Source organism: Hypanus sabinus, chromosome 9 (genome assembly GCF_030144855.1).
Source record: "Hypanus sabinus isolate sHypSab1 chromosome 9, sHypSab1.hap1, whole genome shotgun sequence".
NCBI lineage: Eukaryota > Metazoa > Chordata > Chondrichthyes > Myliobatiformes > Dasyatidae > Hypanus > Hypanus sabinus.
In genome coordinates this window covers 36,322,690-36,350,688 of record NC_082714.1, presented here as the reverse complement: position 1 = coordinate 36,350,688, position 27,999 = coordinate 36,322,690, and the positions used below count along the sequence as shown (strand labels likewise).

Below are 27,999 nucleotides of genomic sequence, written 5' to 3'. Positions count from 1 at the left end.
TTTGACCAGGTGCTGCACATGATGCTGCGTAAGAAGTTAAGAGCCCACGGTAGTACAGGAAAGATAATAGCATGGATAGATGATGATTGCCTGACTGGCAGGAGGCAAAGAATGGGAATAAAGGGGACCTATTTGGGTTGGCTGCCAGTGACAAGTTGTGTTCTGTAAGCGTCAGTATTGGGACTGCTTCTTTTCACATTATACGTCAGTGATTTGCATGATGGAATTGATGGCTTTGTGGCCAAGTTTGTAGATGATATAAATATGCATGGAGGGTTAGGTGGTTTAGAGGAAAACGGGAGCCTGCAGAAGGTACTTAAACAGATTAGGGAAATGGGCAAAGAAGTGGCAGATGCAGTATAGTGCAGGGAACTGTATGGTCATGCACTTTGGTAGAAAGAATAAAGACGTAGACTATTTTGTAAAGGGATCATTTTGAGGTAGACTGCAGATAACAGTATCTTGAGCAACACAAAATGCTGGAGTAACTCTGCAGATTCAGCAGAATCCATGGGAAAAACTGGACAGTCAACATTTTCTATGATCCAGATGAAGAATTTCAATTTGAGATGTTTATTGTTTATTTCTCTCCATAAATACTGCCTGGCCTGCTGAGTGCCTCCAGCGTTTTGTCCATTTCCTCACTATCTTTTTCTAAAATGTTGAATTGTTCCAAATTGGTTTCTCATTGCAGATGCGGCATCCAAACATGCCACTCAAGCGTTTTTTGACTGCCTGCGTGCTGAAATGGAGCAATACCAAATTCATGTGTCCGTAATCAGCCCAGGATATATCCACACTAATCTTTCCCTGAATGCAGTCACTGGCAATGGATCCAAATATGGTGGTATGCTTTTAATCATTCTGAACTAGTTTTGGGCTTTCCCATTTGTGGACAAATCAATGCCATTACATATAACATCATTATTGGTATGAGCATAAAGAAAACCAAGTAAATTAAAATGGGCGATTACTAGTGAGGTTACTGTATATGCTCCTCACTGTTGTGGGATCATTGTATTCAGGTTTCTTTGTAACATTTTTTATTTTTCAAGATAACAAATGTGCCTGAAACAATTTCAACTAGCACCATGCTTTGAACATAGTGAAAAGTTCGAAAATATCTCTCAGGAGCATTAATTTAATTTTTAAAAATTAAGTTGATCCAAAGGAGGAATCAGATCTATTATCACTGACATCTGTAGTGAAATTTGTTTTGTAATAGCAGTACAGTTTAATACATAAAAATTATTATAAGTTGGAATAAGAAATATATTTAAAAATAGAGCAAAATAGTGAGGTCATTTTCATGGGTTCATGGACCATTCAGAAATCTGATGGCAGAAGTACTAAACTGTCTAAAACATTGATTGTGCATCTTCAGACTCTTGTGCCTCATTAATGAATTAAGAGGTTCCTTAATGAGTTTCTTATGGCATCGCCTTTGAAGATGTCCTTGATGGTGGGGAGCCTGATATCCATGATGGAGCTGGCTGAGTCTACAGTCCTCTGCAGCTTTTTATTCATTGGAGTAGCCTTCATACCATGCTTTGATGCATCCAGTCAAAATGCTCTCCATTGTACACCTGTAAAAGTTTACTAAAGTCTTTAGTGACATACCAAATCTCCTCAAACTCTAAATGGAAGTATAGCCACTTATGTGCCTTTTTTGTGATTGCACAAGTATGTTGACACCTAGGAATTTGAGGCTGCTCACGCTTTTCATTGCTGATCCCCCAATGAGGATTGGTGTGTCCTCTCCCGATTTCTGTTTCCTGAAGTTCACAATCAATTCCTTGGTCTTACTGACATTAGTGCAAGGTTATTGTTGTGACGCGACTCAACAAGCTAATCTTTCTCACTCCTGTATGCCTTCTCATCTCCATCTGAGAACTTGCCAACAGTTGTGTCATCTCAGATTTATAGATGGCGTTTGAGCTGTGCCTGGCCACACAGTCATACGTGTAGAGAAAGTAGAGTAGTGGGCTAAGCATGCATCCTTGAGGTGTGCCTTTATTGATTGTCAACAAGGACATGTTATTAGCAGTCTCCACTGTGTGTGGTCAGTCATTTGATCAAGCAAATAAGCCAGAGAATTTTCAAAAAATATAAAAATTAGCGATGCAGTGAATGCCAAAGCATAGGTTCCTGGAGTGGAGTGTATAACCATCAGTGTTAGTGTTTTGAAAATAGGGTTACAAAAAACTAGAATTGGAGAAATGTAAATATCTTGGAGAGTTGCATTTAGGGTATTGAGATGGGGGAAGGGAAGAGATCATGTATACATTTGAACATCAGGATGAGAATCTTAAAGGCAATATATTGCTAGGTATGGCAGTATGATCCAGGTCAAGAACAAATAAGGTTTACCCATCATTAAATGTCTCCACTTTTTCCTATTCATTGCAGCCTGATCTGTAGGTAGACATTCAGGTTCTTTGATAACACATGGGGGAAAATGCCAGTAAACAAGCACATTAATTAATCCATTGCTTTTCTCTTTAAATCTAGTGATGGACAAGAGTACAGCACAGGGTTACGAACCTCGTGTTGTTGCTGAAGCTGTACTCACAGCAGTTTGCAGGAAGAAGAAGGATGTCCTGATGGCCGGGTTACTCCCCACTATTGCAATTTACTTGCGAGCATTGGTTCCAAGTCTCTTCTTTCCTATCATGGCAGCAAGAGCTAAAAAGGAGCGCAAGGTGAAGGATGATTAATCACATCTTGGGCTCCATTTTCCACAAATTGGTTGAGAAACTAAATGGTGCTTGCTTGTGCCCAGTGCTGTCTCCATCACTGCATCCATGTCTGCTTTGATGGTTTTTCCAGACTTCTGGGACAAGTTTTACAGATTGCACTGAAACTAGCATAACTTCAGTAAAATGAATGCGGGTTGAGCATCCCTTATCTGAAATGCTTGGGGCCGGAAGTGTTTTGGATTTTGGACTTTAGAATATTTGCATCTATATAATGATATATATTCTTGGGGATGGGAACTCAAGTCTAAACACAAAATCCATTTATATTACATATACAGTTCATACCAATACCCTGAAGGTAGATTTATATATTTTAATAAATTTGTGCATGAAACAGTGTGTACATTGTACCGTCAGGAAGATAAGCTACCACTACCTCAGCCATCCATGTGGACAGTCAGTGACTGCTCAGCATTGCCATCATTTTTGACTGAATTTATGTGCTACTGGTAAATACTTTGTCTTATACTTGTTCATCACACAAATTTACTGATGCAGGCATTCAGCGTATTAGATTTTCATCAATGATGATCTTGGCAAACTCATCAATGAATTTCTCAATTGCTTTGTGATCAGCAAACACTTTATCACCACAAATCTTTAAAATTTTTATGTTGTGCCTTAAATTTTTGGAATCAACCTGCTGAATGATCTCCATTTTTTGCTTTATGCAGTGTTTTTGATTTTTCATTAACTTCTGTTCATTACATATGTGAGGTCACTTCTCAGAACTGTCTGTGGTGCGGAGTGACTTGCTTATCACCTGGGTACCTTCCCTGGGACTTGTGGAATTTTCCATTTGAGATGTAATGTCAGCATTAAAAAAAAAGTTCAGATTTCAGAGGTTTTTTTGATTTTGTAATTTCGGATAAGGGGTGCTCGAACTGTCTAATCCTTCTGTATACATTTTCCTCTTCATTATTTTGAGTTAAGTTGTGTGGAAGAAGCAAGGAAGTGGGAGAATATTGTTACTGTAGCTATCAAACTGAGGGGTGCTCAACCTGTAGAACTAGTGTATTCATAATATAGAAATCAAATGTATGGCATTGCACTGATACTCAGGTTGCAGACTGTGAATGCAAAGTCCAAAACTCTTTGCACCTGAGATATACCTTATCTATGTTTTGGGTGAAGCTACTTGAGTGAGCCAAACCTCCTAGTGACTTTTCAGTATCTGAATTTTGAAACATGCTTTTATTATTGCAATAATTTGCAATATCAGCCCAAGTGAAACAAATGGATTAAAATTTGTTTTCTGCTAAGAGGCATTGATCTGCAGCTTTTATTTATGCCAAGTGCATGGACAGAACATGGAAATAGGCCCATCCTGTGTTGACCCAGTTGTCCACTTGTGATGACCCCATTTCTCCATTAACTAAAGGTAAATGAGAAGGTTTGGCTCAGCCTGTATCTATCACTAATTATGTCAACATATACAGGTAAAACCCAAGCTAAAAGGAACTGCTGACCTTAGAGTATTGTTTTCTCTTCCTCCATCTCCAGTTCTTCTCAACCCCTACACACTGTTTCTTCCCCCCCCCCCCATTCATCATGCTTCTCTCTCCAGTCCCTAGTTCCACCATATTGTTAAAGTCAAAGAGGAACTCAGCACAGATAAATGCCCTTCAGCCCAACGAGTCACACCAATGGAATCTACCCAGCTAGTTTGGCCTATATCCTTCCAAGTCTTTCACTTCTATGTACTGATCCAAGTGCTTATATCATTATATCTGCCTCAACTGCTTCTGGCAGCTCATTCCATGTACTCAACTATATGAAAAATTTGCCCTTCAGCCCCCATAGTTTTATTTTCACCACTCTATCTGTCATGTTGCTTTTAGCAAACTCTGCACATACTAGAGACCCAAAGAAACACATACAAAATGCTGTTGGAACACAGCAGGCCAGGCAGCAACTATGGCAAAGAGTTGACATTTCGGGCCGAGACCCTTCATCCAGTCCTGATGAAGAGTCTCAGTCCAAAACATCGACTGTTTACTCTTTTCCATAGATGCTGCATTCCTCCTGTATTTTGTGTGTGTTGCTTTGTGCTTGCACTCCTAGATTCCTGTTCCATTACACTCCACAATGCCCTACCATTCAGTCTCTTCCTCTCAATTTTCAAATGAAAGTCCATTTGCCACTCCCCAGCCCACTTAATAACTGATTGACTTAAAATCACTGTAATCTAGAGTAGATCAGTTCAAGTTGATTTTTAGTGATTGTTAATGACATTTGACTAAGATTACACCGATAATCATGCATTTATACAAAATTCATTTATATAATTAAGTATTAATATATTTATACAAATAATTGCAGTAAGAAGAATTTAATACCAATTCATTGCACACTCAACATTTGATTTCAAACTTTATGGGTTCTTGAGGTCCAAGAATTGAGCCTTTAATGTAAGTATCAGAATACGATTGCAGAAAGTAAAGGCCATGTGAAAGAATGTACAATGGAAGTTATTTGGAGTTTGGGCCATATTCAGTTCCAGCACTGAAGGTGTTGCAGTGGCTCCAGATACAGTTGCAGTCGGCAGATAACCTGGATTTGCTGGATTGAACAATAATTGAACTCTGAATTTACTGCTAAACAGATGAACATTTATTGGTGCATCATTTGAAAAGCAGGCCAATATCTACACAAGTAAATTGAGAATTTCCATGTTACCAGGTATTTGTGCTGCTCAATCCCAGCTTGCCTCAATTGACATTCATTTACAGGTTTACTTTGTACAGAAAGAGGTACTACTGTAAAAGTCCTCAATTTAAAACTGAGAAAATAATTGAAATTGTGGAGCTAGGAATTATTGTTGGAGATTTTACCTCTTTCTGTCCTTGATTCATCCCATTTCTTTGCTCTGCTGTTCATTAACAATTCTTAAATGTAATTAGTTGGAGATTTGCAATCACCATAGCCTGATCCAAATGTGGAAAATGGAAATGACAGGTGAAAGAACACTGTACAAAATGTTTCTCTGCACTAGATTTTGTTAAATTAATAGATGGAACCAAGACTGAATTATGACACAGAAACCCAAACCGAACAATAAATTAAGTTTGCACAAGTTCTTTTGAACCATGAAAGATACCAAGTTACAAATTTGCAATGTGTTTTTAACCCCGCTGCTCCCCACAACAGTGTCTGGTCAATAAAGAAAAAAAAAATCAGTAATACCCATGTACAAGAGTAGTGATGCTGGAATATCAAAGTGCAAGTCTAAAAGTGATGAAAGGACTGTTGTAGAGATGTTTAATAACAATGTACCATCATGTATTCATTGGTGCCAAAAAGCTTTACTATCCAAAAACAAAAGCTCATTAACTCAAAATTGATGGAACAAATAGCTGATCTGTTTGCATTAAAACCTTTGCAGCCAGTTTCTGCTTAGTTAGTCTATCTCCACCACAAAAAAGGGACACAACATTACACTCAGCAAGTGTGTTTGCATGGACTGCATGTACAATATGTTAATTTCTGTCATCGTTTACACACTTTAATTTTATGAATCTCGCAGTCAGAAACCTGCTTTTTACGCTATTGTAAAAAGAAGGCAAAGGAAAAATAATGTGCTGCTTTGGATGAATATGGCAGCCAACAAATCTGTCCACTTACAAAACACCAGAACAGAGAGAAAGTGATATTGCATTTTTAGATTACATAAAGTGGACATTAGTTTCAGTAGGGGGCATTTTGTCATGTCTGATGGCTCCAAAAGATCATTATTTGACAACTTATAAAGTATTTGAAAACCACCATTGTCCCATTTGTAGGAAACCCTGTATCATATATACATTTATTTATTTCAACGAGCACAAAAAGAGTTTACTTAGTCCTAAGGTAAGAAATGTTTACTAGGTTTATAACACAAAGCTTATCATTTAACCATATATTAAAATTAAATTGCAATGATTGCAAACCTCAATCATTGTTTACTGTTTAGTGCTAATTGGCAATATTACTGATATTTAGCTTGTAAAGGAATTTGATCAGCACAGAACTTGTGTTCTTATGCACTGTTTGATGATAGAAAAACATGAACTAATTCATCAATTGTTGCATTAGTAGTAGTGAATGGATAGGGATGGAATGATTTCAAAATCACCTTGAATTGTTAACTATCAGATATGGTTGCAGATAGTGGTAGGCCACATCTGAGCTTTACTTTCTAGCAATGCTTTTTAAAATTATTTTTTAAACTTTCAAAAGGACCAGAAACATTAAAGGTATTACAGAATACATAGATCTACAGTTTTTATCACATTCACAAATATCCATTCATCTGTAGTCTTACCAAAACTCAGATTCCATTCAGCCAGCAAATTTCATGCAGGGTTAATAATGTGTCCTGCCTTGAAACTCGGCCAAAGTAGTACACCTAAGTTTCTTATTGTGGCCCTGTTGCATTGGAAAATGCACTGTTTGGCACATTAATAGGAATTTGGAAACGTGATGTACTTCTGTGCATTAGATCCACTGTGTAACAGATTGGACCGTCACTCAGATTAGTATGACTGCTACTAAGCCCTGTCAACGTGCCTTAACTCACAATGATACTCCATAATAGAAAGTCCATGATGTGACTAAGAATTGTGAACATTCTATCTCAGGACCCTCCTCTCAGGCAAATGATTTAATTAATTATTGATCCTCAAGTATACCCACTCAGCCTTTGGGCATTTAAGGAAGTGAGCAAAGACCAAGACCTCAAACAGTCCATAGTCTATTGCGGAGCTGTATTTCAATCTTTCGATCCCAGCCACACCTGAGTATGGGGGAGGTAGCACCATTCTCCATAAAATCCTCCAAATCCACTAGGATAATTGACCAATTTCAAAGTATTCTCCCAGCACAAAATGGATAATGGCATCCACTGGGGAGACTGCATCATCCCATACCTGACCACATTCTCCCAACACAAACAATCAAAGCTCTGGGATGGAGAAAATGATTGATTAAAGGATATTCTTAGTCTCCTTCAAAACAACATGATTTGGATGAGGAAGTGGAAGAGGGAGTTAGAAAGTTTGCAGAGTACTTGTGGATAGTGTAGAGGGTTGTTGTAGGTTCCAGTGGGACATTGACAAGATACAGAGCTGAGCTGAGAAATAGCAGATGGAGTTCAAATATGAAAAATGTGAGGGGATTTATTTTGGAAGGTCAAATCTGAGGAGAATAGAAAGCTAATTGTAGGATTCTTGGCAGTGTAAGGAACAGAATATCTTGGGGTCCACCTCCATACATCACTGACAGTTGCCACATAAGTTGAAAGCGTTGTTAACAAGACATACGCTGTGTTGGTCATCATTAATCTGGGGATTGAGTTCAGGAGGTGCAAGGTAATGTTGCAGCTCTAAAACACTGTTTATACCATAATTTGTTGAGTTCCATTCTGCTCACCTCATTATAGGAAAAATGTGGAAACTTTAGAGAGGATGTAGAGATTTACCGGGATACTGCATGGACTAGAGGGCATGTCATATGAAGATAGGTTGAGCAAACTAGGGCTTTCCTCTTCAGAGTGAAGGTGAATGAGTGGTGACTTTATAAATGTGTACAAGATGTTAAGCAGCATAGGTTGAGTTGATAGACCTTTGCAGGGTGGAAATGGCTAATACAAAGGGGCATAATTTTAAGGTGATTGGAGGAAAGTATAGGACAGGAGTTAAAATAAGGGGTAGGTTCTTTGCAGAGTGGTGGGTGCATTGAATGCCCTTTTAGGAGCGGTGCTAGAGATGGATACATTAGAGGCATTTAAGAAATTTTTAGGCATATAGATAGAAAAATGGAGGATTAGGTAGGAGGAAAAGGCTAGATTGACATTAGAGTAGATTAAAAGGTTCACATATCATTCTGGGCTAAAGAGCCTATACTATGCTGATACATTCTCTGCTCTCAAATGAAACATCCATACTCATATGTGGGAATCCCTGGCCCACCAATATGGCAGAAAAGATCCAGAAAGTGCATCTCTATCAGCAGTGCACAAAAGCCCAGCAAAAATGATGGAAGGACTGTGCCATTTTGCATATTACCAACCCTCCTGCCACTTCAAGCACCACCTGCCCAATCCGTGGCCTCATCATCAATCTCAGAACAACTAGCCCAGAGAGGAAGCAAGTCACCCTTAATCCCAAGGGACTGCCTAGAAGAAGCCTGGTCAATAACAATGCATCAGGTAACTTGAAAAACATGTTAGGGACTAGTTAACAATAATACCTCAGTTTGAAGTTAGCTGTAAGATGTTGCTGCTCTAATTCTTTGTAAACCATTGATCCTAGAAGAACCCTAATGTCATTTATAGATGACTCATATGCATTAACTTATAGTAAATCTTAAAAATTGTTGTTTTGCAAGAACATTTCTCTTTTGTCAGCAACACGTTTGATTTGCTCACTAACAAGTTTATTTAACGTATGTAATTCAAATAATTTAGCACTAAGAAAATGGAACTCTTAACATGCCAATTTAATCATCTACGTAATTTGCCAGATGCACACCTTAACAAAATACCAAAATAGATTTCAGAACATGAGAAAGAATACCGAAATTGCCCATGGGGTTCACTCATTTCATACTTGGCAACATAAAAACCATAAATCTTTTTCACCATGATGGCATACACAAACAGCAATGATGTGCTTCAATGCAAGGTTAAATTATTGTAGCCTTAAAAATATTCATCATAAGCTTTGATCATAAAGACATTAATTAGCTCCTTAAAAGAACAACCAATTCAAAATCAATACCACTAACTTCTCTTATCAAATTGAAATGTTTTTCCAAAGGAAAAAAACCCACTCTGAAAATATTTTCGGGAATTGTTTTGATGTGTAAAACACTTAAGTGTCAACACAGTACATCCCTTACCTCTGCAAATGAATAGATATAGTTCATGCAACTCCTTCATTTACACTGAAAATCTGGCAGCTGACTAGTATTGTGTTCATTGCCTCATGAACAATTGACAAACACCTTCCTGTTCAAGAGAAAATAAAGCAAAAAGCTGATTGCTTTGGAGAAACACAAGTCAAGCAGAATCTGTTTAAAGAGAAAGAGATAACATTTACGATCTTAAACATTAACTACTTCTCTTTGCAGTTGCTGCTTGATCAGCAGAATGCTTTCAGCATTTTCTGCATTTATGGAGGAAAATGCAATTGACAAGTTCTGTTAGAGAACATATTCTATTGAAAAGTAGAAAGATGTTTATCACTTTAGCTTGTGCTATTTTTAAAATGGTCACATTGCTTTGTCTTAAGGACAATGTACAACTTATAAACAGCCATTTTGAATGGAATGAGTATCTATAATTTTGTCAGAGGAAACTGTCATAGGGAAACTAGGGAGAGACAGGTGAAGCGAGGGCAGGAGTGTGATGGAAAATGGAACAATTGTGACATTCTCATAAAGTTGTCAAATTACAGTGCAACTGCATATGGTAATCCTAGCTCTCTCTGCAATGGAAGTGTTAATTTCTACAGAACAGCTCTTAAGCAGCATGTGGCTCTTTCATATGCACCTTCTGCACCTCTAATTTCATCATTTGTTTGGAATTTTATAATACTACAGTATTGCGATTTCATATTTCTCAAGTAAATGCTGCTTCGGGATACCAGGTAAAAATAAACTAGAGTTCTTTGAACAGTCATCTGCATTCCTCTCGTGGATATTAGTATTTCCTGTTGTGGGTGCTGGACGAAGCAATGGTGAAAGCAACAAAGAAATTGAAGTATGAAGATGATCACAGATCTTTAGAATGGGCTCACAAATTTGGAGGAAAATACATCCGCTAATCATGCAAGAGATTATTTAAATAGGGCAACTGGAAATAACACTTCAACACAAGAATGCCTATTGTCTCAAGCTTAGAATCCAAATTCATGGACCTTGTATTTCGAGGGTTAGTGATTTTATCAAACTGACAGCCAGATAATGTAATAACTGTAATAAGTAAGTTGGCTAAATTTAGTTTTTATTGCATTGAAAAGTTGAAGTTTATTGCATCTGAGTGTGTACTTTTTGCACATGTCTATGGTGCACAAGATAGAATATAATTTTGTAGCTTTCGACAAATGCCAATTGCAGGCGTGAATCCACAGTGATGGCTACCACTGCTGTAGAATATGCCTCTTTAAATATGATACATCAAAATAATCTATTGTTTCAACTTGTCAGTGTTAAGCACTGCAAATTGCATGACATTATGTGTAAAGAATTCTGACTCATTTGTTCGTAATATATGAACTAAGCCAACATTGGAAGTGTCTAGTTAGTGTAACCTGCTGCTTACCTGAGCAAATATAGGAAGCTGAAAGGGACTGCATCATATTTTCCCCAGGATAATGCCAGCTACCATCAAGTACATCTAAAGTTCAGGATAACTGCATTTCACGTAAGCTCTACGTTAATCAGCACCAACTTCTCCAATGGAACTGAATGTTAACTATGTCACTTACACATCATTTATCACTTTCAATGGCATTTTTCATTCTTTATTGGATTGTCTAAGAATGTCCAAGATACAAGTTATCTATAAAGTTTCCAAAAAATTACCTTTTCTTAAAATATAATTTGCATAACATTCCCAATATCTTTATGCCTAGAAGTGTGCCACATAGACACACTCCTTGCCCTGCCATACACACACATTTCATCACTGCATCATATAAATACCATTTCCACAATGCAAGCCAAGGAAAATAAGTGTAAATTTGTTTTGTTGCATTGTAATCCTAAAGTGTTAGTATATCCCAAAACCAATCAAGGACCTTTTGCTTCCCATGTAATATCATGAGGAATGAAAATAAAATACTCAAACATGCAGTAAATACTGACCAATGAGTCAGGCAGGAAATATCATCAAAGTCAAAATTAGGAATTTTGGCAAAATTGAGATTGTATCCAAAATGTTCCCTTTTATTGTCATATTTAACAAAAAGTCTGTCCATTATAATACAACTTCCTTGCAGGGAAACTCGTAGCAGGTAATATGTGCACTGCAGATTAAGTTTTAACTTCAAATCTTACTTGGATACAATTTTGAAATCATACAACATGTCATGCCAACTTAAAATTATTTTATCAAATTCCAATGGCAACAGATTCCAATTATAGCAGAAGGAGGGATCAGGGCAGCAGAATGGAATTTTGTTCGTGAAGAAAAGAAAAACACTGAATGAGCTGGCAACATTAAAGTCCCACTTTTTTAAACATTTAAGGTGTTTAAGAATTTTAAATAAACCTGTCAATAAATATGTCAAGGAACCAATTATTTTGAAAAGCAAATGACAGGTAAATTTACACGTGCCAAGTCACCGTAGGTTTGCAAATCAGTTATATTGCCTTTTCAGATGCAATTTGAAGTGATTATTTCAATTGCAAACCTACTTGGCTTTCCTCTAGTAATGAAACTGCAGCAACTTTAGATTTAATTAATTTCAAGGGCTACAGAGCAGCACCAAAAGATAATATCTGAAGGTCATATTTTACTTTAAAATTCCTGTAACACAAAAAAAAATTGACATAAACTTTTGACTAATAATCAGGACTTATCTGGGAATTCTGTGCTGAAAGATGTCATGAATGCAACTTAAAATACTTCATTCAAGCCAGATAATGCTATTTTTTGGAATTGCATGGAATATGAAAGTAATCAAGAGGATCAGTTGCCTACTCATCAACCAAAAGATATCAGTAGTTCTGCATATATTGAATTTCTGATAGAAATGTCAAGTATATACTGGTCTTTTACAGAGAATCAAAATCATTGGGATGGGCAAGAACTATTACGTGGACTTGAAGTATCAGTGCACAAAGGGAGATACTTCTGAAAATCTATTGGAGACCTTGTTCCTGTAGTCTCCACTGACCACAATATGTAATAATACGCAACTGTTCCATTTGTCCCAGTCATACTGCATAGATCTCACAGATTTTCTTAACGCAGTACATCAAGGCCGCCAGTGCTATTGTATTATGGAGTCTTTTCCTGTAAATATCATCTTTTCTAACCAGAACCACGGGTGTGGATGATGTAAGTGTATTCAGAGGTAATTGGGAGAGTTTGCAGGTGTCATATTCCACTTGGTACTTGCAACAGGGATCAAATTGCCAAGAAATGCCATAGAGCGCTGCACAGGCCACACTGATGGCCCCAATAGGCAGGGTTACATAACGGGTGTATTCCGAAGCCAGTGCTATTGGGGTTAACAGGCAAACAGACCCTGCAATAACAGATGTTTTGTGCAAGCAATTTCCAACTGTGATCCAGCGCGCTGTCTCATCTCCAATGCGGGTAGGCTCAATAATAATATACTTGTATTGAGTCTCCAGGGCTTGCTCCAGCTCATATTCAAACTGCTCCTGCGCATTCTCTCCATTGTAAATTTCACGGACGATGTAGCAGTCTGTTGAATTTAGTGGCGCCCTGCAGCACACAAAAGGAAAAGCAAAAGGACCAGGTTAAGGAAAGATGTGAAAGTGAAAACATCTTAGTAACTTTGGATATCCATGACAACTTCAGGTGCTATGCCATCCTTCATCTTCAACTTTCAGATTGAGCACACTAAAAAGGGAGGTATTAGTTGTGGCACATTTGGTTCACCTCAGTTTTACTTTAGTTATTTTAACTTTTGTTAATCAAAACAAATTAAAATGAAAGACAAGATCTGCTATTTGTAATCCTGCTGTTTGTGAGACCACATTGCATTTCAGCTGCTGCATTTCCTAGATTAGCATAATGACCCACACTTTGAAGTTTACCACTGGCTATAAACAAGTTTGGAATGTGATTTATATAATAACTTCTAAAAAGAATGCTTTTCTGCAGATAATTAATTATCCAGATACTTATCAGTACAGAGCAATGACTGTATGCATTTTCATGCTTCATCTAGATTGTGGCTGGCTAACTGCAATAAAATTGTAAGCTGGTGTACAGATGCTTCCAGTCATCTATTACCAATACAGTGCCTTGACAAAGTATTCAGCCCTCTCAACTATTTTACTGTTTCATTTTCTAAGCTTAAAATACATTGAAGTAGGATTTTTTGAGCTAATCTACAAAACATTGTGTATCATATCAAATAACAATTCCAAAACATCACAAATTTATTAAATTAAAAACCAAAATAATGAGGCTGGGAAAGTATTCATCCCCTTTGTTTTATTAAGCTAACTTTCATCAGGTGTAATATACAGTATCACCTTACTAACTCAACTTGTTGATGTAGAAAATTGGATCGCCTGTTTTCAATGAATTCAGAAGAATAAATAACCCCTCTCTCTGTAAGGTCCAACAGTATGGTGGATTCTGAACAGGGAAATAATAAGAGGAGCACAAACCTGGGGAAGCGTACAAGAGCATCTCAAAGCCACAGAGCATAGTTCAGTGCAATACATCATGAAAAAGTGGAAAAAATATTAAGCCAAACTACTAGGTCAGGACACCAGAGAAGACTGGCATTAACAAGAAAGGCTGCTGTGACACTAACAATCAATCAGAGTGAACCACAGAAGTCAGTGACTGCAACTGGAGATGAAGCTCATGGTTCCACAATCTCTAAAGCCTTCCACAAAAAGGTATTTATGGAAGAGTGGCAAGAAAGCAACCCTGGCTAAAAAAAAACACATCTTTGCCCGTAAAGACTTCACAAAGCATCAGTTAGAAGATTCTGTAAAGACATGGAAGAAGGGCTTATGGTTGAATGAGACTAAGTGTAACTTTTTAGCCTCAACACTAAGCAGTATGTGTGGGGTAAATCTAATACTGTGCTTCAGCCAAGTAACACCATACCTACTCTAAAGTATGATTGAGGTAGATCATATTATGGGAATGCTTTTTCACTATCGGGGACCAGAAATCCAGTCAAAATTGATGGGAAGATGAATGTGGAGAGATCCTGGATAAAAACCTAGCTTCTGTGAGAAAGCTTAAACTGGGGAGGAAGTCTGTGTTTCAGCAGGACTGCCAGAGCAACCATGTGGCTTCAAATGAAGAAAATTAACATCCTTGAGTGGTCCAGTCAGCGTCCTCACCTAGCCCAATCAAACATCTCTGTCAAGCCCTCAAGATTGCTGTCCATTGCTGCTCCCCAGCTAACCTGGCACAGCTTGAGCAATTTTGCATGGAGGAATGGGCAAATCTTGCTCCATCATGTTGGGCAAAGCTAATAAGGACTTACCCAAAAAGACTACTGGCTGTAATTGCTGTGAAAGGTGGTTTAACTAAGTACTGACGAAGGGGGATGAATATATTTGAATTGCTGACACTTCTGTTTTTGAATTTTTAGTTTTTCATACTTTAAGATATTCCGTTTTTTTTGGGCTCTACTGTGGAAAAAAGGAGCATGTGATTCACAAATAAAAGTTCTCAGTTAAATTGATCAAAATCCCAGGCAGTAATACTCATTTATGTGAACAAAGGTTATTTACAAGTCAATAACCATACAATATCTATAACACAGTTATCACAAGCTGTAATCTGGCAGTTAAACAAAGATAAATATGACTGTCCAAATAATATTTCAATTCAATAATCAAACATAAAAATAGAACTCAAATACCATCTGATATTTCTATAAATACAACTTATATTTCCGAAATTCTCTCATACCTATACTGATACCTACTGATTTTCTATGTTGGTCCTTGCCATCATAAAGAAATACTTCAACTGTTTTGAAGACCTGATATTTGAGTGGAGAGTCTGAGATGCTGTGATTTTTATACAAATAAGTGCAAGAACACCAGATAGTTGTTAAAGGTGAAAAAGTGTAGTGAGGAAAATACACGATACATGATAAATGTTTTTAATGAATTATTTATGACACAGGATGTTATTGGTTGTTAGTTATTAGATATCAACACCAAAACATACTAGAACTTCCTCTGAGTTTTAGAGAAACAAAACACTCCTCTAACACTTCCCTACAACCATCTCTATACCTAGTTGTGACACCACAAATCGTTTGAGCTACTTATCTAATGCTTTAGTCCATATGTACAAACACAGCAGGTCTCAAGTCTTATTCGATTGCAATTGACCCATCACTGCAGTGGCACTGCATAACCAAAACACTGCAGATACATGAAACCTGAGGTATAAGCAGAAAAGGCTGAAAGTACCCAGTAGGTCAGGCAGCATTCATGGAGAAAGAATCTGTTTCAGGTTGATAACTTTTCATTATTTTTAAATCCCCATGCCCATACTGCCTACCTTCACTATCATGCCTATAAGGTAGGTGCTTCGACCTGGAATTTAACAACATTCTATAACTCAAAATATCACTTGGAACACTCAGTTACACTCCCAACGTCTTTAGCCTTCCCATGTACCACACAGATCCAAGTGCACATCCTACCACAATGCCTCTTCAGACACCTTGTTACCCATTCTCTGAAGGAACCAACACACAATCTGACATCATGATGATCTATAAAATCCTCAGCATTGACCTCGCCAATATTTTTACCCTCCTATTCTGGTTTACTCCATGCACCCAGTCTTACAACAGTTTTTGAAATGTCTCTAAGCATAACTAATTATTGTTTTAAAATTGGAAGCAAAAGAAAACAATTCAATACAGTAACTTTGTTCTCTGCTTAGATTATCAATTGTACACTATCTCTGCAATTTTAAGTTACGTAATATTTTCCACATGACTACGTTTATGTAATGCTTTTACATTGGGCGTTAAAGATTTTGAAGGCTTTTGTTACCAGATGATCTAGATGCTTAAGTAATCAAAGATGGACTGAAGGTCCATTAAAGTCATCAAGCAAAGAGACAGCTATTAAAATGTTGGGGAGCAATTAAAGTAGCGGCAAATGAAAATCAAGTCCTAACCTGTTTTTACCAAACTGACACCAAGCTCAAAAGCACCTCTAAATAGCACAAGCTGGATTTGTCAATTCAGAGAAGCTATAACATCCAGATCCTAGATCTGTTACATTGTCAATATTGCTCTTGCAAGGAGCTAACTACCACACTCACCAAAGGAAAGAAACACCTCTAATAAAGATGAAATTTCATGGCATCTCCACCACCATCTCAGACTAAGGGCCTGTAACTGGCTCCTGAAGTTCCCCTCTATTGAAATATAGAAAATTAAGATTCTATAAATTAGCTTATTGTCTCTAGTGATCGCCATCTTGAAGGCATGGAATATGTCAGTAAAATTCATATAATATCACCTGATAATTTACTTATACAGTGCGGAACAGGCCCTTCCAGCCTAATGAGCTGCACCGCTCAACAACCCACCTAGGTAATACTAGCCTAATCACAGGACTATTTACAACAGTCAACTAACCTACTCACCAGTAAATCTCTGGACTATGGGAGGAGATCAATGCAGTTAACAGGGAGAATGCACAAACTCCACACAGTGTTATGTACCCTGTAACTGGGTGTCTGACCAGCAGAGAAAGAAGAATCCGTTGAAGTCTGGTGGTACCAAACTAAAAGTGTTTATTAGTAAACTACACAATACAATATCAAAAATGCAAATATACATATAAAACAAGTTAGCAGTAATAAACCTAAAAGTGTAGGAATAATAAAGATCAATAATAAACAAGCTCCATCGATGTCTAGGGGTAAATGAATTGTCATAGGAAAGTATAGAGTTCAGTTCATAAATGCTGACATAGTTATGGTTGTATTGAAATCATTGGAGAGAGAGCGAGCGAGCGAGATGTAACAGTTGCAGCAGGCAAACCTCCTATTACTTTCTGATTCCGTCATATTGTTGTGGCCATTCAGTTATGACCCCTCTGTTCCTCAGCTAGACCGTTCTTCTGTGGTGGACTTGTCACTCTGGCATGAGCGGACACACACACAAGTCCCCACCGGCCCTGCTGTAACACTGTGAGCTTTATTGACCGATCTCCTGGATCGGTCTCCGAAGCCCCCACCTTTCTGTGGGTTCCCAACACTCAGGCAGTGTCCACTGGTGTGTCTGAAGGGTGTCTCTCCAGACCTGTCTTTTATCCCCACTCACGGGGTCTCAGCTATCCATCAACTCTGAATGACTGTGTCCATCAAATCAGGCCACTCCTGCCATCTCCTGAGGAATTTTAACGAGCAAAGTGAAGTCCTTGTAATGGAAGGTAAATAATCCAGGAGGGGTCATAATACAGTAAATCAAGTCTCTCTCCCCCTCTTATCTGTAGCAAATGTTCTTGCCTGGGCTTTATCTCTCTCTCTCTCATGAGCAGCATAGCGTCAGCAATAGTTTGTAGTTCTCAGGAGGGGGGTTGGGAATGGTTAACTCTGCACCCCATTGACCATCAGGTCTGTTCATCACTCATAACAACAGATAGCGATGGAATTGAACTCCAAACTCTGGATCACCCCAAGCTGTAACAGTATTGCAATAATAACTACACTACCATGGCGCCCAATCTGTGTGACTTTTAAGCTCCTAGAGCAGCTCACTCTGCAAATAACTGGTTCCAGTTTTTTTAACCTCTCCATTGAGCAAGTATCACCAAATCTATGATGTGTAAGTTACCAAATTGATCTCAAACATTGAGACTTTAATAAACATGAGGTTCTGCAAACGTTGGAAAACTTGAGGAACACACACACACAAAGTACTGGATGAAATCAACAAGTCTGGCAGCATCTAGAGAGAGAGAGAGAGAAATAAACAGCTGGTGTTTCAGGCTCAGAACCTTCATCAGGACTGGAGAGGAAAAGAAGAGGCCATAATAAGGTGGTGGGGAAAGGGAAAGGAGTACAAGCTGGTAGATGATTGCCCTGTCCCATCACAAGTCAGTATTTCTTGATGCCCACCCATTTCAATTCGACTTTCCATTGTTATTATGACATAGTGAAGGACCCCACGCACCCCTCATACAAATTCTTCTCCCTCCTGTCATTTGGCAAAAGGTACCGAAACATTCAAGCTGTCATGACCAGACTGTGCAACAGTTTCTTCCCCCAAGCCATCAGACTCCTCAATACCCAGAGTCTAGACTGACATCTACATCATGTATTATTATATTGAAATTTGTCGTCTACTGTGCCTATTGTCTTGTTTGTTAATTAATTATTTATTAATTAATTATTGTACTGCCATACACTGTTTTGTGCACTTTATGTAGTCCTGTAGTCTAGTGTACCTTTGGTGTAGCATTTTAAAATGCTCACTGGTGCGTGGCCTAGTGGATAAGGCATTTGTCTAGTGATCTGAAGGTCACTGGTTCGAGCCTCAGCTGAGGCAGTGTGTTGTGTCCTTGAGCAAGGTACTTAACAACACACATTGCTCTGCAACGACACTGATGCCAAGCTGCTTGGGTCGTAGTGCCCTTCCCTTGGACAACATCAGTGGGGTGGCGTGGAGAGGGGAAGGCCTGCAGCTTGGACAACTGCCAGTCTCCCATAAAACCCTGCCTAGGCCTGCGCCCTGGAAACCTTCCAAGGCGCAAATCTACGGTCTCACAAGACTAATGGATGCCTATGAGTGTAGCTTTGAGTTGTCTCACATAGTCTAGTATAGTTTTGTGTTGTCTCACGTAGCACCATGGTCCTGGAGCATGTTTTGACTTCTCCACTGTGTTCAACACCATCCGCCCTGCTCTGCTGGGTGAGAAGCTGACAGTGATGCAGGTGGATGCTTCCCTGGTGTCATGGATTATTGATTACCTGACTGGCAGACCACAGTATGTGCGATTGCAACACTGTGTGTCAGACAGAGTGGTCAGCAGCACTGGGGCTCCACAGAGGACTGTCCTGTCTCCCTTCCTCTTCACCATCTACACCTCAGACTTCAACTACTGCACAGTCTTGCCACCTTCAGAAGTTTTCTGATGACTCTGCCATAGTTGGATGCATCAGCAAGGGAGATGAGGTTGAGTACAGGGCTACGGTGGGAAACTTTGTCACATGGTGTGAGCAGAATCACCTGCAGCTTAATGTGAAAAAGACTAAGGAGCTGATGGTGGACCTGAGGAGGGCCAAGGCACCAATGATCCCTGTTTCCACCCAAAGGGTCAGTGTGGATATGGTGGATGATTACAAGTACCTGGGGATACGAATTGACAATAAACTGGACTGGTCAAAGAACACTGAGGCTGTCTACAAGAAGGGTCAGAGCCGTCTCTATTTCCTGAGGAGACTGAGATCCTTTAACATCTGCTGGACGATGCTGAGGATGTTCTACGAGTCTGTGGTGGCCAGTGCTATCATGTTTGCTGTTGTGTGCTGGGGCAGCAGGCTGAGGGTAGCAGACACCAACAGAATCAACAAGGCCAATGATGTTGTGGGGGTGGAACCGGACTCTCTAACGGTGGTGTCTGAAAAGAGGATGCTGTCCAAGTTGCATGCCATCTTGGACAATGTCTCCTATCGACTCCATAATGTACTAGTTAGGCACAGGAGTACATTCAGCCAGAGACTCATTCCACCGAGATGCAACACTGAGCGTCATAGGAAGTCAACCCTGCCTGTGGCCATCAAACTTTACAACTCCTCCCTCGGAGTGTCAGACACCCTGAGCTAACAGGCTGGTCCTGGACTTATTTCCACTTGGCATAATTTACTTATTATCATTTAATTATTTCTTGTTTTAATTTGCCATATTTCTACTCTATTATTGGTTCGTGCAACTGTAACAAAACCCAATTTCCCTCGGGATCAATAAAGTATGTCTGTCTGTCTATCAGTTTATGGTTGAAATGACAATAAGAAGCAACTTGCCTTGACATGTCAGTTCACAGCCTCCCTACAGCCATAAGACATTCTCAGGTTGCTTCATGATTCAAGCAAGATTCATGATATTCAGAAGAAACTCTCCATCATCTGCTTTTTAAATAACAATCTTTACTCTGAAACAATGCCCTCATGCTTGAGGTTCCTCCATGAGAAGTAAAGGATAAAGTGGAATATATAGCAGTTGCAGATATGGGCAGATAAATGGCAGATATAGCTTAGTCCAACCAAATATGAGGTATTGCACTTTAGATCAAACATAAAGGGACAGTACACTTAATACTAAAAACCCAAACTTTGATGTATAGAGAGATCTTGGGGTTCAAGTCCATAGCTCTCTGAAATTGGCTACACAGGTTGATTGGATGATAAAGAAGGCGTATGGCATGTTTACCTTTAATAGTCAAGGCAATAGGTTCAGGGAAGTTATGTTGCAACTTTATAAAACTCTGGTCAGGTTGCACCTGGAGTACTGGCTGCCCCATTAAAGGAAAACTGTGAAGGCTTTGGAGAGGGTGCACAAGAGGTCTAGCAGGATGCTGCCTGGATTAGAAAGCATGTGGTAGGAGAGTTTGGACAATCATGCTGTTTTCTCTGAAGCATCAGAGGCAGAGGGGAGAACTGACAGATATTTTAAATTATGACAGCCAGTATTTTTGTCCCAGGATTAAAATAAAACTCAAAGGAAATGTATGGGTGGGTCTTTTTTAAAAAATGCAGAGAATGGAATGAGCGGCTGGGGGTGGTAGTTAAGGCAAACACAATACAGGTATTTAAAAGGGCCTTACAAAGGCACATTAATTTGCAGAGAATGGAGGGATATGGCCATTGTCTAGTCGAAAGGGACTAGTTTGGTCAAGTGCCTAATTAGTTCGGCAAAAGGGGGGTCTGTTCCTGTGTTGTGGTAGTCTGTATTCTATTCCCATTATTCTGCTTTTCAACAATCACACAAGCAAGATGCAAAACTCTTCCCAGGCGAACATGACACGTGCCATACAAACAGAAGCTTCTGGTTTCATTCTTGGTAACTGCAACTTTTGTAGGGACAACTTTTCCCATTAATCTATAAACTTGTCCATCTAACCCTAGCCCCTAATCACGAGCAGGAAAATTCTAGAACATGTTGATTGCAGAATGAAGTGCTTCTTTCAGGATGGCTGCATTTTCAGTGAAGCCTTCAAAGTGTTCCACAAACACATATAGTTTATCCTATGAGATTATGATGTGTTCAGGTAGATCAAACCTAAAAGCTGCAAGCGGGCTAAGTGTAAAGACAATGTTCTTGGCCTTCTCCTGGTTTGTGATGAAACACTGGTTTCCTGAAATAAAAGAACTTCCTTCTTCAGATACTGCAATTAATCACCCAGTAAGAGGTCTTGGTAAGGGCTGAGCAGCGGGTTACAATGTCCCTTCTGGCCTAGCTGGGTTGGTAGGCTCTGTGCAAGGAATATTTCCACCACCTCGGCAAGCAATACCACCACCAGCATGGTAAACTGTGCAGCTAGTTACCTATATTATTGCGGAACTACTGAGGGATGCACACCAGACTGTGGAGGACCATCACCAATCAGAAGAGGTGCAACTCCAACAGATATGATGTATCCTCTACTTGGTACAATGCAGCCTAGGGGACCACTCACGAAGATGCCACCAGGAATGAGAGACCCTCCACCATCCAGTAGGTATCCACTGAGGCTGTGAAAATGAAGCCTGCAACATGTTCAGGTTAACTAATTGCACTAATCTAGGTGGGAACATTTGTCCACAAGGAGATGGTGTCCTGAGTAATCTTTCTTTGTAACAGATGGGATTTCTGAGACTTTTGTCAGTATAATGGCAATATTATATCTCTGTTGCTGGAGTTTTTTCTAATTTTGATAGTAATATTTTACATTATCATTAAGTGGCAATAAAAAACAGGTAGAAACATTCAATGAGAGACCTAAACACAAATAGCAGAGTAGTTTGTAATCAAACCTGGCAAAAGCCATACTTTGTGCATTCAGGATCAAAAACTGCCAGCCAACCAAAATACTTGACTTTATCTTCCATGGCCACAACAAACTTGCTAGAATCTGATAGCAACACAGCTGGAGTAACTCATTATAAGTATCTGATCTTTTATAGCCATTAGCAGAAAACTGCTGAAAAAAAACTAAAACACTGAGGCAGAGGAGCTCTAGAACACTGCTCTCTCAGTTGTTGAATGCTGTACTGCATCAGTGAACAGTTACTAAAATCTCAATGACATCGAGATGAACTTACCAACAAGGCAAGTTCTGGAACCTTAAACAACTCCAAATTAATAGCTGCCACCATAGCTGAACACTGACCTTCCTTGCATCCATCAGGTTGCTAAAACAAATTGACAGGTTCTACATGCCAACAGTAACCCGCCTCTGCCTCTCCGATCAGTCCCCAACAATTTAAGGAAGGTTTTCTGGTCACGTTACATCACTAGTCAATTTTAAGTATCCAAAATGCAAAGCTTGGGATAAAAACACCTCTGAAACAGAACTCATGCAAAGGTCCAGAGGCATGATTTCATTAACCTTTTAGGACGTGGGCAGTTTTTACAGGATTTGTCGATGATGTTCTCCCTCAGTGCTCAAGTGGCAAATGGAATACACCACTGCCTGTAGATACAGTAATCCAGATCAAATAAGTGTATTCCTGACATTGATCTAAATTCAAAGGAAACATCTTTCAGATAAACTCCTTTTCTAGAAAGGTTTTATGGTGACCTACAACCTTCAAACTTGAATTATTACAGCTGCTCTAGATATAAAACAACAAAGACAGGTTGGGAAGCCACTACATGGTTTAAGATCATTTGTAAGGCATGTCAATTTCAGAAAGTTCTCGAATTCATCAATGCACCTCAGTGTAAGACTTCTAAAAATGCGTATCATAGATTCAGCTGGAGAGGCTAATTGGCTAAAAAGTGCATAATCAGTTGATGTCCTGCTCTGACCAGAATTAGAATAATATTAATCAAATGGGCAAGAACATACAGTAGATTCCGGTTAATTGGGCCATCAGTTAATCTGAGCAGCTGCTGATTTAGTACAATTCTTCACAAACAAAAATGAATCAAGAAAATAGCTGGGATTTCTCTTTGTTTATTTAAGACACTATGCTGCTTAATTGGAACAGGATACTTGCTGAATAGCTTGTAACTACCATCAGATGTATGCACTTGCGTAGCTATTAGACACTACATCGTGATCAGAGGGAACAGTTTTTAAGTGTCAGTTGCATGTTTGTGTTCAAAAAGTAGTGATTTTTGTCACAGATAGTTGGCAAGAAATAAGCAGCAAGACAATTCAAAACTGTTTTGCTCACTGCAGTTTCAAGCATTCAGGCTTGGAGATGCCAGCTATGGCTGGGAGTGAAAATAGAATGATTTTACTACTTCAAGTTTGGAACAATGAAGAATTTGAAGGCATCAATAATCATCTTGAATGCTATAATGAAAGTGAAGATTTGGAGGATGCAATTGTCAAAAGCACTGTATGAAGGCAGCTCCATAGTAGGTGTCTGCACTGATTTTATTTGTTAGTTAATCAAAAGAACATGACTGCGATGAGTTCCTCCATCGACAACTATTAGGAAGTAATCCACAGTTTTATAGTAGTATTGGTAGTGTTCAAAATAGTTCTGTATATCATTTAAATACATAATTTGTTACTCAGTTAAATGATACTTTGTATTTTTTAGACCTTTTTGATTATTTCCATGGAACTTCAGCTAATTGGAGCAGCCATGTAATTGGGCCAAAATTAACTGGAATTGTCTGTATTTGAGCTTAAAAAGTGTAGTTTGTCAATCAGTAAATAACATTAATAAATAAATAAATTAGGTGCGCAATCCCTTCAAGTGACAGTGGCCACATTATTAGGTATAGTAGTAGAAAACAGCGTGGTTTTCTGCTGTAGCCCATCTACTTCAAGATTCAAACTTATGCGTTCAGAGAAACTCTTTGCACATTATTGTTTGACTTACTGTCACCCCGATATATTCTAGCAAATCTCCTTTGTCTTCTCTCATCAACAAGGCGTTTTCACCCACAGAACTGCTACTCACTGAATGTTTTCCACGTCATTCCCTGCTGTGCGTGAAAATCCCAGATCATCAGCAGTTTTTGAAATATTCAAACCACCCTGTATGGCACAACCAATCATTCCACAGCTAAAGTCACTTAGATCATATTTCTTCCCTATTCTGATGCTTGGTCTGACCAACTGAACATCTTGACAATCTCTGCATGTTTTAATGCATTGAGTTGTTGCCATATGGTAGGCTGATTAGATATTTGCATTAACAAGGTGTACTGCGTATATAAAGTGGCCACTGAGTGTATACCTGTTCCATTCAAACTATTATTTGACATTTCAGTTATTTGTGTTCTTCATAAGATTATAAGATACTCCAATTTCCAGGTGAACAATTTAAAAAAAATATGAAAAGATTTAGAAAATACTAAACCAGTATGTTGACTAGTATTTTCAATAAATTATACATCATGCTAAGATGTGCAACATAGTTGCCACATGGAGACAAAGCGTAACTGTTAATTCGCTGAGTAAACGTGAAATCATGCACAGCACCAATACACTGATAAGCAGAACACTATCAGCACTTGACAAATACGCTGCTTGCCAAATTTAAGCTGACACATTGGAATACCAAGTTATCAGTGTATGACCTCAAGAATTTGAAGTTGAAAAAAACATTTACTAAAACAAGCTCATCTTTAAAAAGATGTTTAATTCAAACTTTTAATAATTAACATTGAAGTTAGAGTCTCTTAAAGGGTAAAAGATTCAGGAACAGTAACAATAATTAATCAGTGGGGATAATGGAGCAGTAAGTGAGGTAGGGTGCAGTAAAACATAGGGCCAATGAGCCAAAGTTCCATTTGGTGATCTGAAGGTTAACTATAAGCAGAGTTCAGTGGATCTAATTTAGTGCAAAGGAAATGATAACTGACTGCTCCACATATAAAAGTTGACTGCACATCATAGCAAGTTGAACTGCAACAGTCCTTTAGTGGCTTTGTCTGAGAAGACTCCTACAGGTTAGAAAATAGTGAAACCTGAGTGTTTTTCTGTCCAGTCTACTATCAAAGAGTGAAGAAAAACATAGAGAGACAAAGCATTTTAAATGATTTGATAAAAACAGAAAATGCTGGAAATACTCAGGAGGTCAGGAAGCATCTGTGGATGGAAAACAATGTTAATATTTCCAATTAATAATCTTTCATTAGAACTGATATAATGACAAGTCTGATACCTTGTCAAAGGGTAAAACCTCTGCAGCATGGGAAGTTCCTTCATATGCCATGCATTGGACCTTAAGGTCCATATTCAAAACATATTATCAACTTTCTCCAAGGGTTTAAATCCCAAACAACTCATTGTTAAATCTGGATGTCATGGCTTAGAGCTGTATACCAGTGAGATCGTCCAAAATTATTTAAAAAGCACTTTCAATGTGAATATTAACATTCCTTTCAAATAAGCCATCTGTCCTCGCAAGCAAATGTAAAATTGCATATCGCGACTTCAATGGCATGGGCATTCTCATTATTGTTCCACAGCAAATGCTGCTGGGGATAAAAGAAAATCGAGAATCTTGTCGACTATAACATTACCATTTGTGCAGGCTGTTCTCCACAAATTAGCTGTCCTGCTTTTTATTTTCAAAACAGTCATACCTCAAACAGTACTTCACTTTCTGTGAACCACTTTGGGATGCTTCAAAATCATGAAAGAAAAATATTAGTACAGCACAAATAATAAAACATGTAAATCACATACATCCTGCCAAAGGGTCACGGCCTGAAATGTCCACTGTACTTTTTTTCATAAATGCTGCCTGGCCTGATGAGTTCCTCCAGCATTTTGTGGTTGTTGCTTGGATTTCCAGCATTTGCAGATTTTCTCTTGTTTAAAAGTTACATAAATGCAATGGCTCATTAACTGTAAAACATTTTCAGATGTCTTGAAGCAAAAGGAAAACTGTGATACAAGTGTTCTCTTTTGTTTTGAAAGGAGGAGTCAGATTATAAACTGTCATTCCATAAAATATATAAAACAATATTCACTTTCATTCTTCTGAAAGATCTTAGCATTCACTACAAATCAATTGATCTTTATGATTAGGAACTAATAAACTTTTTCTCAATTTATAGTCCAGGTGAGAAGAAAGTCACAGATCATAAACAATTTGTCTGTCCTTATGTAACACAGTGAACTGCCTGAAACAAAATAATTGCTTTTAAAGGATATAACACCAGCATCTGGCAGGTGTGGCAACCGGTTGTGTTAATTTTGTTCATTCATACTCTTCACCTCGATAATAATTTCAAAGTAACTCTGCAGCTCATCTTTATCAACAGATTAAATTGAAGTGCACACAACTACTGTGAAAAAAATGTTTTTTTTTCCTAACACTTATTTTAACTATATACCTAATTAGTACAGATATCTTTTAATAGTTTACATTCCCAGAGTAAATAGAACATTCTGTACTGTATAGTAAGCATTTGAAATTGGACCTAATTTTATCACATAATTCAGAGGTTTACCTATACGTCACTTAAAATATACACAGACAATTCAAGTTTATCAATTTTTCTTCACATTGATTTCATTCCTTACCGGGGAATATGAACAGTCCAATGCTATATGTTAATGACCCCTTCAGGGCTGAAAAGGACTGAAGCCCGCCTAAAATCTCAAACCGAGGCCACAGCAGAATAGTACATGGAGTACATCCTGATCAATTCATGGCCAATCCAGACATAGGCGGTCAAGAAAAATGTAATTTTAAGTATTACTCCGGCACTCCTGAAACACCCCCCACTCCACAGCTGTGGAGGCCCTTCCCAAGTTTGGAAGCTTCGAGTACACGAAGACCCCCACACCGGAAAGTGCAATTACTAATTTATTGTTCAGATATTAACCAGAATAAGCATCTTTTTTCGATTACAGACCCGATCAAAGAGGGTCCGGTGCCCACCCCCACCCCTGTCCGGGCTGTTAGGTCGGCAACTATTGAAATTGCAGCCCCCGATATGACAACGCGGGCTGCAATCAGCCGCCGGGATCTGACCGCTAAGCAACAGAAGCGCGTCAAAGCCTTCGCTCCATCCGTCGGATTAAAATAATGCTTTACAAAAGCGTAGAGACTGACCTTTCCCTAATCCCTGTGACACCGCGCCTCCGTCCACAAGTCGCCATCTTGACGAGCATCCAGGGAAGGAATTTTTCTCTATCTCTTCCCCCTCCCCCGGGGCCAGGCTGCGACGCACGGCCTGGTGGGTAATGTAGTTTACGTTCGGCGTGTCGGTCTGCGCTGTGCTGAAAATAGGACTACAACTCCTAAAATGCAACGCTCACGTTAAGGCTCGTAATCGTGGCACAATGTCCAAAACCAAATCAGTGGCAAGGACACAACTACGGGTCGCCGTTCGTACTGGCAAAAGGACAGTTTCGCTGTCAGCAT

General features: G+C 38.8%; 2 protein-coding genes across 5 annotated transcripts in view; one reads left to right on the top strand and one right to left on the bottom strand.

Annotated features, from left to right (window-relative positions):
- dhrs7b (dehydrogenase/reductase (SDR family) member 7B) overlaps window positions 1-3,600 on the top strand; it is a 45,678-nt gene extending 42,078 nt beyond the window's left edge. For all 4 annotated transcript variants that reach the window (XM_059979472.1, XM_059979474.1, XM_059979475.1 and 1 more), the window contains 2 exons: window positions 695-847; window positions 2,512-3,600. In XM_059979472.1, the coding sequence (XP_059835455.1) occupies window positions 695-847; window positions 2,512-2,717 (359 nt within the window). In that variant the 3' untranslated portion in view covers window positions 2,718-3,600. The remainder of the gene's footprint in view (window positions 1-694; window positions 848-2,511) is intronic.
- A 155-nt stretch (window positions 3,601-3,755) lies between these two features.
- tmem11 (transmembrane protein 11) lies at window positions 3,756-27,788 on the bottom strand. Its single transcript, XM_059979476.1, has 2 exons — window positions 27,688-27,788; window positions 3,756-13,197 (listed from the first exon to the last, which is right to left on the bottom strand). Exons 1-2 carry the CDS (start codon window positions 27,744-27,746, stop codon window positions 12,681-12,683), a joined length of 576 nt encoding a protein of 191 aa, XP_059835459.1. The 5' UTR covers window positions 27,747-27,788; the 3' UTR covers window positions 3,756-12,680.
- Window positions 27,789-27,999: the final 211 nt, after the last annotated feature.